This window comes from Alosa pseudoharengus, unplaced genomic scaffold (genome assembly GCF_046254945.1).
Source record: "Alosa pseudoharengus isolate Yale_2024_CS ecotype anadromous, Long Island Sound unplaced genomic scaffold, YU_APseudo_1.1 YU_APseudo_1.1_scf_12, whole genome shotgun sequence".
NCBI lineage: Eukaryota > Metazoa > Chordata > Actinopteri > Clupeiformes > Clupeidae > Alosa > Alosa pseudoharengus.
Window position 1 is genome coordinate 39,235,169 of NW_027468587.1, and position 16,486 is coordinate 39,251,654.

General features: G+C 39.9%; 1 protein-coding gene across 1 annotated transcript in view; it reads left to right on the forward strand.

The window, feature by feature from the left end:
• The window catches only part of st14 (ST14 transmembrane serine protease matriptase), a 229,476-nt gene that overhangs the window by 101,843 nt on the left and 111,147 nt on the right, over positions 1 to 16,486 (forward strand). The window contains exon 15 of the mRNA XM_076281226.1: positions 392 to 511. Coding sequence (XP_076137341.1) covers positions 392 to 511 — 120 coding nt within the window. The remainder of the gene's footprint in view (positions 1 to 391; positions 512 to 16,486) is intronic.

Genomic DNA, 16,486 nt, shown 5'->3' on the forward strand with positions numbered 1-16,486 from the left:
GATGGCAGAGTTGCAACAGTTTGGCTTGAATTCCCTGCTACTTGAAAACAAATAAGATAATGTTGCTGTTGGCGAACAGTGTGACACGAGTTAAGCTTTTATTAAGTCTCAGAAATCCACTGTTAGACTTTTTAAATTCAATTAATGCAGGATGTTTCCAAAGTCAAGTTATACACATGCTCAATAATCTTGATTTTAATATTGAATACAAAATAAGCATGATGTTGCACACAATGTTGCACTTGCTGCTTTTTTCTGAACGTGCATGCTTTGGAATTCACTGTTCTCAACAATTTATTGTTTTACTGTATTACTTTATAATGTCTTTTTGAGGGAACTATTTTAATCCTTTTGTAGGTTCTCATATTGACAGTATAAATTACTCCTACAGCCTCAGGGATTTGCACAGACTTTACTTTCAAGTGTCAAGACGGCACCTGTGTGAACAAGATAAATGCTGAGTGTGACCACGACAAGGATTGCGCCGATGGATCTGATGAGGAGGGATGCAGTAAGTCAGAGAACCTTTCACTGTCTACTTTTTTCTCTTGACACCTTTGCACAAATGCAAATTCTTGTTTTGCCTCAATGTGTATCCCTAAGCTGAAGTGAAATAAAAATTCACTAACAACACAGGTTAGGCCCAATTCTATGAAAGACCTCTTTAAAAAGTTCTAGCTGCAGATCCAAGGAAGAGTCTGTAAACAGAGTATTTCCCAAGGGGAGAATTCAGACTCCTTGTTATGAAGATTATGTTCGTACCGGCATACCCTCTACGCTTAGCCTAGAAATCTAGACACGCCCTAGCGGCAGCAAATTACATTTGCTGCCAGGGCTAGTCTAGCAACTCTCCGTTGGCTTGTGAGCTGGAAAAATTAAACTTCTATCAGGCCAATCAAATCGTGTATAGAGTTGTTAGGCGGGCTTAACATAAGAACAGCCAGTCAAAGAACATTTGCACTAGAGCCGATTTCTTTAAGACTGCAAGGGAAGCTCAGCTTCTCCTAAAATGTCAAAAAGTTAATGGTCAAATACAGTGGGCATCGCTTTCAAATGGCCACTTCAGTCGCGCATTACGAGGCGTGAAGCTGTGTGAAGCTTTAGTACCACTTTCAGCCACTGTGCGTCGCTCTGCCACTGTACATCGCTCTGTCAGTAGCCTGACTGCCGCCCCCTCTGAAAAAGCAGGAGGCTACCAAACATAATTGTTACCGAGAGGAATCCCAGCCTACGAATTCAATAACAAAATAAATCATGCATAATTAAACATTACCTCGATTAAGGCTACTTGGGTATGGCTTAAGGCTTGACTACACGGTGGTAGCGAAAATCGAAATCTGCTATGTTATTGTCAGTGTTGGGGGCAATGCAACTACGCAAATAAAAACAGTGTCTTAATTTGCCCTACTTCTTGACTGCAATGTAGTGAATTGACTGCTTAACATGTTATTTTTATTTTTCTGTACAATAAACAATTGTCCCAATATTCCAAGATTAAGATAGAAGCTTATACAAAAAGCATACTATCATAAAAATTCGTTAAAACGAATAGCTATTTGCAATTTGACAAAACACTGGTCCTCATTTTACGAATGCGAGGACGATATGAGCCTGTTGCATTTAGTTAGATGTGCATGTTTGAAAACCACTGGCTCGTAATCACAATAATTTAACACACGACAGTTGGATAGCCTACTTCATCATGTCCCCATGCCTACATTTTTGTGAGTAGCATAGAGATCGTTAAAAACAATAAAGTAGCCTATGTCTCTCCGTTTGGGACATCGAAAACTTATATTTTTAATTGGGTAGACTACCGTCGGAGATGCTGACTGGCAAAGGCCTTGGGATAACACGTTATCTCCACTATCATCAGTCATGCCCCTTGATCAAAGTGGGGAATTAAATAAAAGTTTGAGAACCACTGGCTTAACAAGTTACCTGCAGTCCAGAGCAATATTCTGATGATCGGCGATGATATCGGCAAATGTTTGTTTTCCAAAGTAAGAATTTCACTTGACCATGCACCTTCGACAATGAATAGCTCATTACACTTGTTACTGTTAAACGTAGGCCTAACTGGTATCATTACAAACATTATTCTGTGTCCTAAAACTGGCATATTTTATGGCATTGTGTCATGTAAATTCGTTGCAAAATCTAGAGAAATGTGTGAGGTGGTCAGCGGGGGACAATTGAGACACACATTGGATTGTGTTATTACTTGAACATTCCACACATATCCACAGCTGTGGTAGGCCTATCAGGGGCAGGAGGATTACTGTTAGCGCAGGCTTTATATAAAATTCTTCAACAGAAGGCCTCGAATGCAGGCTTGCCCTGTGGTTTGCGCAGCCTACAGTAAATAACAGACCCACCACAATATGCGGTATGATGCTTTTTTACGAGCAAGATGTTTTTGGTGCCCTACGCACACTGCATGTTCTTAAATAACAATGATCATCAGTAATATTCGACCATTAATTTGTGTAAATGGGCAAGCGTGACCACCTTGATTGGCTGATGATTGTAACGGGGGCATGATTCCAAACACCTCCCTTCCGATGATGAGTGACAGGTGACAGGTCGGAGAATGCGTGCGCTACACAAGTAGTGAGAAGGACGGAAGATGATTAATAACTGAATAAAAAGGCCTAGCCATTCTGTGGAAATGCATGGATTACAGTTTCTTCCAGTAGCAGCAACTGGAATCCATGCATTTCCACGAAATTATTTTTGGAATCTGATCCCTTATCATACCTGTTCATTCTTACTCGTCGCTCGACTTATCGTGACTAAATTCAAGATGGCTGCAAACGCTAAACTTCGAGAAGATACTGTCTGTATAAATCGTCTTGTAAGTAAACTACCAGTGCTTTTTCAAAGTTTTCAATGTCTCGTTTTAAATGTCAGGGCCCTTGGAAGTCTACCAATGAAGTATGGAGATATATTGAGCCTCGTAAATGGTGTAAAACAGTGATTTATTTGCATGGCTATGCCGATGCCGAGGCACCACCATTGACCGCCTTGTTGGTAGCATCGGCTAACTAGCGCCAGATTTCGGAGTGCAGGGGACAAGCCGAGATGGGCTATGAGACATACGTTCACACTCGGTATCATGTTTCAAAACACTTTAGGTCAAAATCACACCGGAATTCTCCTTTAATATAAAAGTGTATTACATAATTTTTAGAATGTTAAACCCATGCCAAGAAGCGGCACAAGTGGCACAACGGGATAAGGAGGGTGGATGATTAGCGAGGGATAGGCCTACCCGGTTAGTCTACTGTACATATCGTGTGAACATATTACTGACAATTTGATAATTTAATTATTTGACTGATAACTTAAACTATACTTTACTTTACTTAAAGCTTTTATTGTCCCCTAAGGGCGATTTGGTTTGCAGCAAGACATCCATAGACAACATGGGACAAAAAGTACAACATGACAACATGAACACCCAATGGGTGAAGAAAACATACATGCAGATAAGCAGTGCAGTGTGTATACAGGCAAAAAAAAAAAAAAAAAAAAAAAAAAAAATACAATAAAAACAGGAAACACTTTCTGGTCTCCATGGAGTTCCTTCATACAGCAAGAAATCATATCTCACACTGTGCACCAAAAAACACCATGATGTCAGCCCAGAGCTCCAAAATCTGAGTTCAATAGAGAAATGGCACTGGGAACAAACAAATGTCTATATCTATTGGTTTTAACTGCAGGAAATCTGAAGCTAGCATTAGAAGGTAGCAACTGAAACTCGGAGTGAAGAGGATGACCATTTGCTGATAAAACAGATTCTGCCTTTTTTTGGACAAATCTACTGTACAGGTCTGATAGGCTGCTTTGCTTAGCACCTATGATTTTGCCACTGACCTTCACTATTTTGGCACGTGAGGCTTTATCTTTTACATTCAGATTTCCATACCAGCATATTATAGAAAAAGATAAAACAGATTCAATGTATGATTTATAAAATATTCTCATAATGGTTTTATCCACACTGAATTTTGCCATTTTACGGAGGCAGAAGAGTCGCTGTTGGCCTTTCTTGCAGATATTCTCTATGTTAAGATTTAGCCTGTCATCAATTATGCTTCCCAGGTATTTATATGAGCCCACTACCTCTACAGGTTGACCGTTTATAGCAGTGACCTGGGTAGGGGAGGGTTGCACCTAAAATCAATGACCATGTCCTTAGTTTTGGATACATTCAAGTGAAGGTGGGCACTATCACACCAGGCTATAAAATCGTTTAAAACAGGACCATGCTCAGATTCTTTTCCATTTAAAAGACTGACAATAACTGAGTCATCTGCAAATTTTAAAATATGTCTGTTTGTATGCTGGCTGCGACAGTAAAATGTATAAAAGAGGGGACAGGACACAACCCTGTGGTGACCCTGTAGGGGACAGTATCTCTTCTGAAAGTACCCCATTCACCCTTACTCTCTGAGTTCTGTCCGTTAAAAAATCCAAAATCCAACCCACTAAACTGAAATCTAAATCAGAATTACTTAACAGCTTATCAACTAAAATGTGTGGTTGAATAGTGTTAAAGGCTGATGAAAAATCGACAAATACAATTTTGGCATGAGTGTTGCTACCTTCAAGGTGCTTTGTAAGTATCAGATTAAGCAGAGTGGCTGTAGCATCCTCAACCCCCCGCCTGGCCCTATAGGCAAATTGTAGTGGGTCCAATAGATTCTCTGTTTTGATAAGGAGCACCCTTTTCATTAGTTTTTCAAAACATTTCATCACCAATGAGGTCAAGGCAATTGGTCTAAAATCATTTAAAACCTTAGGGCGACTGGCCACTAGAACAATAGTCTAATTTTTCCAAATTTTGGGGACTCTCTGTTGGCTCAGGGAGAGCTTAAATATGTAATAAAATATTGGACCGTTGTTCAGCACACGAAGTGAGTAGGCGACCCCCTATGTTATCAGGTGCGGGGCTCTTCTTAACCTTTGAGTGTCTGAAGGTATCTACTACGGCATGCAAATCATGCAAATCTCATGCTGGGGCACTATCCATTAGGTAGTTTTTTTGCTCTAAAATGGCATCCTTAAATGTGGGTGTGTCAAACCTCAGATAAAACTCATTCAACGTCTGTGCCAGCTTTCTATCACATGTGAACCCATCCAGCACCAATTTAGAATTTCTTATTTCCTTTGTTCCGATTATGGTTTTCATGCTATCCCAAGCAGAGCCTAAATTATTGTTCCCCAGTTGGTCCTCTTTATAGCTCCGCTTTGCTCTTGCGATTTCATGTTTAACTTCCTTTTTTAGTTTTTCAAGCTCTGGAAGGTCCCCCGCTCTAAATGCCTGTCTTTTCCTGTATAGGAGTGCCCTGAGTGCTTTTGTCACCCATGGTTTACTATTTGGGTACACCTTTACAGTTTTTTCAGGAATAACATTATCTTCACAAAAGGTGACATAACAACTGACAACATCTGTGAGAACGTCAATGTCCGAACAGGATTGCTTAAACATTTCCCAGTCTGTACACTCATAGCAGCCCTGCAGACTCAGTATGGATTCATCAGTCCTGACTTTAACCCACTTGGTGACCGTTTTTCCCCTCTGCAGTGCAGTGCAGTATGATGGGATAAGCTGAATACAATTATGGTCGGCCCCCTCAAGTGGAGGAAGGGGAATAGCTTTATATGCTCCTTTGATGGAGCCATAACACAAGTCCAGCGTTTTGTTGAGTCTGGTAGGGCACTTAACATATAGGTCAAAGTCCCTAATGGTTTTCTGAAGAGAACAATGATTAAAATCCCCAAGGATCAGCACTGGAGCGTCGGGCATGGGCGGACTGGCCATCTGGCATACCAGGCATTTTCCTGGTGGGCCGACACACCTTTTGGGCCGATAGAATAGGCTATATAATTTAATTATTTTGGACAACGATCGGCCCAAAGGAAGGACAATCAGCGGCCCATTGGTTACATTTCAATATTGAAACTGGACTGATCCAATAATAGCTCACATCAGACCCCACCCCTCCCATTTTGGCTCAGAGCCAGGATTCTGTGAGCGCATCAAAAATTAATCGAAGTTGCCTACATGAAATTGCGGCGGGTGCCGGTAGTGACAATTGTGCAAAATTAACACCAATGTAGAAGCTTCAAAAATACAATATTGCAAGTAGGCTAGCATATGTCAGCAACATGTTGAAGTTCGTTGAGTTTGAACGAGGATGTAAGCAAGCATACAGAGCAAGGGACAGTGAGCAGGTGGAGAGTGCGAGCCTAGTTGAGGCTACATGATAAGAACTCAGTGGTGGAGCAGGTAGGCTGTGACATGCCATGCTGACTATGATGATTATGATGACTTATTAATTGCGATAATTTAATGATATGGTAGCCTAATGATAACATAGTAAGGCCGTGCTGTGATTATAATAACAAATAGCGCAACTTAAATTTTCTAAATGAATGATTTGCAAACCCAGACAGCAAAATAGTGTCAAATCGACGTTAATTGTTGGTCAGATTGATCAGTTTCCGTCAGGCGTAAAAGGTGCGTAAAGACACAATCACAAAAACAAACGAACAGAGTTGACGATGTTTAAATAAAAGTTACTAGAATAATTTGAGGAATGTTTCTTTTGCATAGAACGTGTTGTCTTTCTTAACGCCGTCATGCAACTTCGCGTGAAGTGGAAAATCGATTCCTGAGCAATCGATGCCAACTAATTCAGCACCTTCACTTGGGACAGCGCCTTTGTAACGTCGAACGTAAGAGGCAGCGTTTTAAGAAGCTTCCTAAGGGACACTTCGGGGAACACACTTAGGAACATAAACAACTTTGGTAAGATATATCTTTTGAGTCTTCTTAGCGCGCTAAGAATCCAATTTTTATCGTACATTTCAAACACTTATACACCACATTTCTTTTTTCCGTTTAACCTAATCCCCACATTTCCTCCTTCGAGTTTAATATTGTTTCGCTAGATCGTTCGTTCATTCATTAATTCAGTAGGCTAGGCTAGTGTCGTAGGGGTGAACTAGCCAGCTAACAAACTGCACACAATGGTAGACCATTCTAATATTGTCCACCTGATTTTGGCGAAGCCATTTGAAAGTCTCCCTTAAATGGAGAAACTTAAAATTAAACAGCAGGGCAGATCAGCACATACGATTGATTTAGTGCAAAAGATAGGGAAAAGTAACAGGGGCCGGTTCCCCGATAACGCTCACTCTTAGCCTGCTAAGAAGACTCAAAAGATATATCTTTCCAAAGTTGTTTATGTTCCTAAGTGTGTTCCCCGAAGTGTCCCTTAGGAAGCTTCTTAACACGCTGCCTCTTACGTTCGACGTTACAAAGGCGCTGTCCCAAGTGAAGGTGCTGAATTAGTTGGCATCGATTGCTCAGGAATCGATTTTCTACTTCACGCGAAGGTGCATGACGGCGTTAAGAAAGACAACACGTTCTATGCAAATAAAACATTCCTCAAATTATTCCAGTAAGATTTATTTGAACATAGTTTAAGTTATCAGTAAAATATAAACTATTAACTAAATTATCAAATTGGCAGTAGGCCTAATATGTTCACACGATATGTTGTGACGGGTAGACTAACCGGGTATCCCTCGCTAATCATTCACCCTCCTTATCCCGTTGTGCCACTTGTGCCGCTTCTTGATGGATTTAACGACTTCTAAAAATTATGTGATACACTTTTATATTAATGGTAAGGTACCTTACAATTAGAATTGATTGGCAAGCAGCTGCAGTTACTTCTGTTTAATGCGGTATTGATTGCCATTGGTTAATGTTTTCAATAAAAAGCAACCTATCTACAATGAACAGAGAGTTAGATAGCCTACAGTATGGTGGGGAAGCAGCGTAAAAAAAGGACACCAAGCTTCTCGTCAGAGGAACTTGAAATTGTGCTGGACGAGGTGAGCTTGCACAAGGTGACACTGTTTTCCAGCTTTCGGAATAACTTGTGCAACAGCAACAAAAAAGAGCTATGGAGCGACATGGACTACACGGCTCCGCGGCCGGCGCCGTTTTTGATTCAATACAAGGACACGTTGGATCGCTGCCATAGGTCTAGTTGGTCGCTTACTGGACACCACCATGCTTACCCATTTATAGATCTTAGCCATTTAGAGGCAAATTCTTTGCCAGTTTTTAATTATCAAAAGTGATTGCCAATTTGAACGCTTTAATGACATTACGAAATAGCCTAGCCTAGGCTTACCACCATAGTAGTTCTGATACCAAATAAAGTAAACTTCATAAATAGGCCTGCATCCATTGCGAACATATTTTATTATTAGTCTTAAAATGTCCATAACATAAAATCATCGTTGAGCCACAACATCATCAACATACTGTACCATAGTTTGACTTGTACTGCGCTGCGCTGATTAAAGACTGCTGCACAGTGGCGGCGACTAGCACCTTGAGAGCTCAAACAACGCTAAGAGAGAGCTTACGAATGGTCCAGACCAACCTTACGAAAGTGTGACTTACAGAAGATATACTTAGCGTACGAACGTGTCGGGAATCATGCCATAACGTTAAGAGAGAGGTTAAGGAATAGGTTAAGAACTACTTAGCGATAAGAACGTTTTGGGGAACCGGCCCCAGGTCTTTTCAGCTCTCCTGGTATGACAAAGTTAGCTGGCTGACTGAGAGTGCTGTGACAATGGAAATTTACTGCTGTCCATACAGAAAAATCAAGGGAAAAATATAATAACATAATGCAGCTGCATCCAGATTTTTTTTTATAGATGGCTACAATATATTTAATAAATAGTAGGCTACAATAATGTACAGTATATGCAAGTGAACCCAACATAGGCTATATTTGGATATCTTGCATAAGTCTGCTGACTATATGATATGCAGACAATATAAGAAAGTGGTCAATATTGAATATTTAGTCATATTTTAAAATATATTGGTAAATACATGGCAATGTATTTATTTAACATAGATGGAAATATATTTATTTAACATAGATCTTAAACTGGAATATGTTCAAGCTGCATGTGAATGTTATTTTTCTGTATGGGTGGCCATGCCTCTTGATGAAACAATCCCACGGATGTGTTGTTTGGTCAAAGGTGGGGTTTGGCAATCTGTCTAATAATAAAAGGGCATATAAAAGGCATGAAAAGAGCAATGAACATGTGAGTGCATGTGCAAGATTAAGTTGCATGGGCAGGATTTTGATGACAAGTGTTTCCAGAGGAGGCCTTCCAAAGTGTCCTGAAAAGTTATGGCCATCACTTTGATTCAGAGAGACTGAGGTCTGACATGTATTCAGATCAGGACTTGCAGGGTAACAGGGGAAAGCTGTGATTACTTGGTGTTCTCTAAAGGGGAGTTGGACAGTGCAATGCCTCAGCTTTACAAACTGTTGTCATTAGTGGCAACAATTGGAGCTACATCTGCAGGTGTAGAAAGGGGCTTCTCCTGTTTAAAGTGGCCCAAGTCCTACACCCACTCTGCTATCCATTGAGAGGACACTGGTCAAGTCACTGGAAAAGACGCGTAGTTGGTACGACAGGGTCACAGAGCATTTTCTTGAAAAGGAACGTAGGGCAAAATTTACGTATAAATAAATGGAAATTTTTTATGATGTAGGCCGAAAATGAGCTTCCCCTCTTTGAAAGACCATCAGCCGCCACTGAATCTTTGGAACGGCCTTCCATTACATGTAGGGGAATCAGGCATTGTTGAGATCTTTAAATTAAAAATTAAATTGTATATTTTGTTTCAAAACACTTTGGCCTGGAGACAAATCACATGTACTTTTAAAGGGGTCATAGATTGCAAGGCATCACATTTCATACCAAGCTTTACATCATCAGTAGAAATAGCAACATTTAATATATATATTAATATATATTTTTTTAAAAAGATAGAAATGAGTAAAAACAAAGTAAGATATAATTAAAGGGGTGAAATAATGCAAAACCGAGTTTACCTTGGCATAGTTGAATAACAGAAGTTCGGTATGTAAAATTAACATACAAGGAACTTCAAAATCCCATTGTCACCTCCTTCGTATGGAAATCTTATAACTCGGAACTGCCGGCGTAAAACAGGCGAATCGCAACAAAGCTAATAAATGACAACAATTTGGCGGCTGCATCTTATTTGGCTCTGGTCTGTACCTTTGTAACATCCCCGAAATCTATATAGACACCAGCCCGCTTCCCACTTCCAGCTCCTTAACCAGAAGTTCAATGACGCCAGACTTCAGTATCCAAGACGGCCACATTTGCAGATGAACATAATTTTTTTGCCGTTTTAATGCTTGGATTTTGTTCAAGTTAGCGACAAATAGACACTGTACATTCTAAAAAAAGCCTTTATTGTAATCCCAAAACATGTCTGAAATGTTGTGTAAGTTATTCGACGTTGGCAAGTTAGCAAACTAGCAAGCTAACTACACTCCACTGTTTTTTGAACGGACATGTCTTGTGAATTCAAACATCTTTATGACTAGCAGTGCATTCCAAATGAAACTGTTTTAGCAATTGAGTTCCCTGTGAATTTTACACCCTGTGCAGTGGGTAAAGAGTAGGGAATAGAGCATAAGGACCCTTGTGATCAAAATGCAACCTTAGCTAACATGCCCATTGATACTGTATTGGGTTAGGCTTGCAATGCTAAGAGCTGTTCCCATAATGTCACTTTAATGACTTTAATGACCAACCTTTAATGACACCAATTTTCTTGCTTCTCACAAAAACTAAAATAACTGACTACATTACTCCAATTCCCTGCACTGGCTTCCAGTAAGTCACAGAATTGACTTTAAAGCACTACTGCTTGTTTATAAATCAGTAAATGGAGCAGGACCTATACCTGAACAGTTCAGCTCTGGAACCAACTTTCGGATGGCATCAAAAAGGCCCCAACTGTAGCCAGTTTTAAATCTAGACTTAAGACCAAACTGCTCTCAGATGCCTTCTGCTAAGGCCATCCTTAAAAATATTTTTGTTTGCCATAACCCGACCGTAAACTTGAGTTAAGACCGACCAATTTTTTTTTTACTCTAAACAATTAATGCAAATGTACGGAGCCCTCCGGGTGACATGGGGAAAAAAACATGGGTTAAAAAAAAAAAAAAAAAAAAAAAAAAGTAATGGGGAAAAAAAACATGAAGAAGAAAAAAAAAACGATGCACTTTTGCGGGATCTCATTGCGGGATCTCGCAAAGTTTTGCGAGATCCCGCAAAACTTTTTTTCTACTTTTGGAACTTGCTGGGCTTCCTACTTGACCCCAATAGGCCCACAAACCACTACCGCCAGGTGGCAATCGTATCATGATACTATGATTGCTCTATCACTGTTGCGTTTTGTGGGATTTCTGGACACATTACATAGGCCTATGACACGGGAGGGAGAGGGAGACACCTGCGTGCAGACACGCACACACCAGGCGCGTAGCAAGCGTGGGGGATGTGGGTGTTATAACGTACACAGTTTTGCTGGAACACGATTCTATCCCCCACACTTTTTGTTTACTTTTTGTTTGCTCCCGTAAAGAGTTGGAACCGTATCTATAACGCACACACAGAGACACTGTTGATTTGATTGAACGGTCATCCAGCCAATCACATCAAGTTAGGTGAAGAACCAGAGCCGCTCTGATCATATTCAAAGTGTACGTCTTTCAAGGCTATGCTGCTGCTTGGGTCTGCATTGTAACGTCTGCAGTGAGCAGATTTCAGATAGAATTGAAATGATAATTGTTACCACATTATGCTAATTTAGTAAACCAAAATTCACTGTCTGACTGACAGTTTTTGTCACAATGCAGGGAGTCAAAGTGAAAGCGGGGTGCGTGCACCAAGGCACCTGTTTCTGCACTGTAGTGGTTTGTGGGCCTATTGGGGTCAAGTAGGAAGCCCAGCAAGTTCCAAAAGTAGAAAAAAACTTTTGCGGGATCTCGCAAAACTTTGCGAGATCCCGCAATGAGATCCCGCAAAAGTGCATCGTTTTTTTTTTCTTCATGTTTTTTTTCCCCATTACTTTTTTTTTTTTTTTTTTTAACCCATGTTTTTTTTCCCCATGTCACCCGGAGGGCTCCGTACAAATGCAATAAAATAATATTTATTATATTTTAGTGGGCCTAAGTATTGTGAATATAAATTTCCTACATACAAACTGTTCTCAGATGCCTTCTGCTAAGGCCATTGTAACACCCACCAACATAATAACTTCCCACCAACGTAATAAAAATCTGCACAAAATCTACACATTTTAAACGTAATAATCCTACCAACGTAATAATTTCCCACCAACGTAATAACTTTTGCCTACTGCCAATGTAATAACCAAATTTCCCACCAACGTAATTATTACGTTTGCAGGAAGTTATTACGTTGGTGGGAAGTTAAAAAAGTTATTACATTAACTTCCCACCAATGTAATAAATCAATGATTTAGTGTATAGTTGTCAGCAATGTCACCATGTAATGATGTCACAAAGAAGATGTAATGATCTCAGAAAGAAGAAATGACCGAATTCCGTCCATAGGGGCGCTATAATAAGCAATTTACGTTTTTGCTCGTATTTCAGGAACCATATGTAATGGACAATGGACTAGTTGTTCACGCGTCCTTCTTTATCATAACGTGCTGATTCACTTGGTGCCACACCCAACCGGGTCCATATAGACACTAATTACATTCAGAATAGCAGCAGGTTCAAACACCACAGGAAACAAAGGAGGTCATAGAGAGCCTTTCGTGCAACTAGTCCATTGGACAAATTTCGCGGCATTTTCAAAAATCTCAAAAGTGAAACTATTCTATCTCTCCCTAGACCATTGTTCCGATTCCCACGGAATTCCGTACATGTCATCTACAGACAAAGCCTATTGGCTTTTTCTGATTTTTGATTCGTCGCTCCATTTGAAAGTCAATCAATCAACTTTTAGGACATGGCCTATAACGTTTCTATTACCTATATTGTATCTTCTAAAGGTCGAATCCTATTCAAACTTTGTACACATAATCAACACAACATTCTTTGGCGGCACACTGAATTTCATAAAATTCTGTCCATAGAGAGCACTACATTAGTGTCTGCAGCCATAACTATAATAGGCACAGACAGTACATTTTTACCATAGGTCCCAAATCAATGCATGATCTCACAAAACAGAAATTACCCATTTCTTTCCATAGGGGGCACTATAATAAGCAAATTTACAGTTTTGCTCATATCTCCAGAACCGTATGGAATTTGTGACAAATCTTCTTTCCATTTGTTCCTTTAGATGTCCTGCATCCAATAAACTCAGTCACACCCATTTCCATCCTTCACATTTTCCCACCAACTAATCTATCTCCTCCTTGACAGTTGATCCAATTCCTACAAAATTCGGTACACATCATCTTCAGACCAAGCTAAATAGATTGGTGTTTTTCGATTTTTGATTTGTCACTCCGTCTGAAAGTTACACATCAATCCAATTTTGGGACATGGCCTGTAATGATTGTATTACCTATATTGTATCTTGTAAAGGTTCAATCTTTTTCAAACTTGGTACACATGATAAATAATACGTCTTCTGGATGCACACCAAATTTCGAACAATTCGGTCAATAGGGGGCGCTACAGCCCCCACCTTCATTCTACTAAAGCGCACTTCTTGCCATTTTGCTTGGACCCCAACAATCACCACTTGTGGTTAAATTTTGTTATTGTTTCACTTAAATAAATGCCATAATTGCAGTTTGTAGCAGCCCTAGAACCGTATAGTAAACAGTTTTTAAATGTAGTATAGGGACAGGGGCTGTGTATAGGGACAGGTCCCAGACTCTTTATGCAAAGTTGATTAGGCATCCATTGTGTTTTTACCTTACATACATTCAACACCTTTAGTGTGGGCCAAGCAGATTACTGCACAGGATATCATTGTATTCTACCTTTAGTTATTTTCATTACCTTTTTTCTGGGGGCCAAGCAGCTGTGAATGTACCCATGCCTTCTATTACTGGGGGCCAATCAGTAAAGCTGCAGTGTTTCTACTCTTCTGACTTATGTTAATAAATTGAGGTGTATTACTTAAAGAAGTAATGGACAAGGCAGAGGCAGAGCCTGCTTCCAGGTTAAACCTTTGTTTACTGTGGTTGTTATATAGTTACCATTCAAAACAGCATTGACATGGAATGTTGATTAACTTTTTTACCACTTCATAGCCACCCTACCAGCCATTCAGAAAAGATTATATCTTCTGGGTGATCGATCATAACACTATAATGACATTAGCTATCGATATAATCACTTTCTTACATACTTTACTTGAGACAAGTAATAACAATAACAAAAGAACACAAAGGGGTGTCCATGTAGCTTTGCATGGCTCCTTGTAAAGGTGATGAATAATAAGTAGAGGTATAAGTAAATGGTAAAGGGGGGGGGGGGGGTCCATGTTTTATGGTCATGAGATGGTTTACATGGTGACAATTGTTGACAACTACATTGGTGGGAAATTATTACGTTGGCAGGATTATTACGTTTAAAATGTGCAGATTTTGTGCAGATTTTTATTACATTGGTGGGTTATTACGTTGGTGGGAAGTTATTACGTTGGTGGGTGTTACAGGCCATCCTTAAAAATATTTTTGTTTGCCGTAACCCGACCGACCCTGTCAATTTAGAACCGACCCAAATATTATTTTTTTTCCCCTTTTAGTCCGACCGACTTGCCAGTTGTAAACTTGCGTTAAGACCGACCAATTTCTTTTTTTTTACTCTAATCTACACCATTGGTTTACGCATGTTACACTGTGGCTTATAAGCTTCCTTTCATTCACACAAACATCTCGACAACACTTTAACTTGACACAAAGTTCTGGAAGAACTGTGTCCAGATCTTTTCCCATCCCTTCTCCCCTCTAGTCTAACAGTGACCTTGTCAAAGATTTTAAATTTTTTGTGGTCTATCCAGCATTTCTCAAACTATGGGTCCGCAACGTGGAGGCTCCTGGTGGAGCCGTGGAATGAAATTAGGCCCGGTGCTTTGTCTGATAATTTGCTGCGCAGTTGATCAAGAAACCGCGGACCGACAGAAAAGAGAAAACAAACGTTTCTGCTATCAGGAGGAAATACTTTCTAATTCGATGTCATTAAACTTGGAGCCATACAATTAAGTGGTGGTATGAGCATTCATTCAATGCATGTGTGTGCGCGTCTGCGTGAGAGAAACCAGTGATGTAGTACTCGAGTCCGGTCTCGGACTCGAGACCGGTAACGAGACCGATTTCTGCTTTCTCGGGCTCGACTCGGACTTGTTCCTTCAAAGACTCGGTCTTGACTCGGTCTCGGACCATAGTGGGAGACCGAGTCCTCGAGACCAACGCATTTTTTTATGTTCATTCACGGTGGCCATGTCTTTGCCCCTTGCGTTGGCCTTGGTGCCCCCTTCTTTCAATATTCTGCTTTGCGTCCATTTAATAGCGATTTTTATTTAGCCTATAGCCTGTCAAAATAATCTTAGCATCACAGCGCAAACTAATTCAGTCTTACACAGTGGAGAAAATGACAGCGCATGGCAAGACAGAAAGTGCGTCCAAATTCACCCATTCTTCTGAGTTGAAATACTCGCAATCGCTAATCATCACAAACCCTACTCATCACACACACACATGTATCACATCACATGAAAGAGCTTTTTCTCAGCTTTTAAACGATGTTAGCCGCTAACTGCTGTGATGAACGGTTCGCGAGAAAAGTAAATAATATAATTAAATTTAATCATAACATCTACATACGGTGCTACACCAATCTCCCTACCCATTCATCTCGGTGGAATACTTCACAAACCCTTCGTTCAACACATGACAAACCATATATCAGAATAAACAGCAGACCTTACCGAACACAAAGGTGTAAAGCAGTCCCCTGTACAGTAAGCCGTTCCAGAGTATTCCGGTTAAATTAAAAATGTAATCTGCAGCAAGGTCTACATTCATGTCTCCAACTTTGGTCTTTAGGTTTCAAAATGTGTTTAAATCGTTCTTCATGATTTCATAACAGGCCAAATACAAAATAAATGTTACAAATATTGCCTAGATATAGGTAAATATTAAAATCAGAGGATATACAGCTGAGTAAAAGTTTGTGAAAGGAGTCTTAATGATCAAAAAATGCTAAGCATGCATCTAGGCTATTTGAGTTTCCTAAAGCTGAGCTGTGCTTAAATTGTTAAATCCTTACATTCAGGCATTCAAATTAAATTTCATTAATAAACATCTCTTCTCCATTTGCCTACCAGTGTATGATGCTTGCATAATGGAATCATCCCAAAACAATAGCACCCATATAATTGCTGTTGTTTTGTCATGCAAGCATCATGCAACAATTTCAAAAGCAATGCAACTAATAATTATTTCTTACATTTGTCAAGTCAAGTCAGTTTTATTTGTATAGCGCATTTAACGTGCACAGAGTGCAACCCAAAGCGCTCCACATATAGGCTAAGACATTGT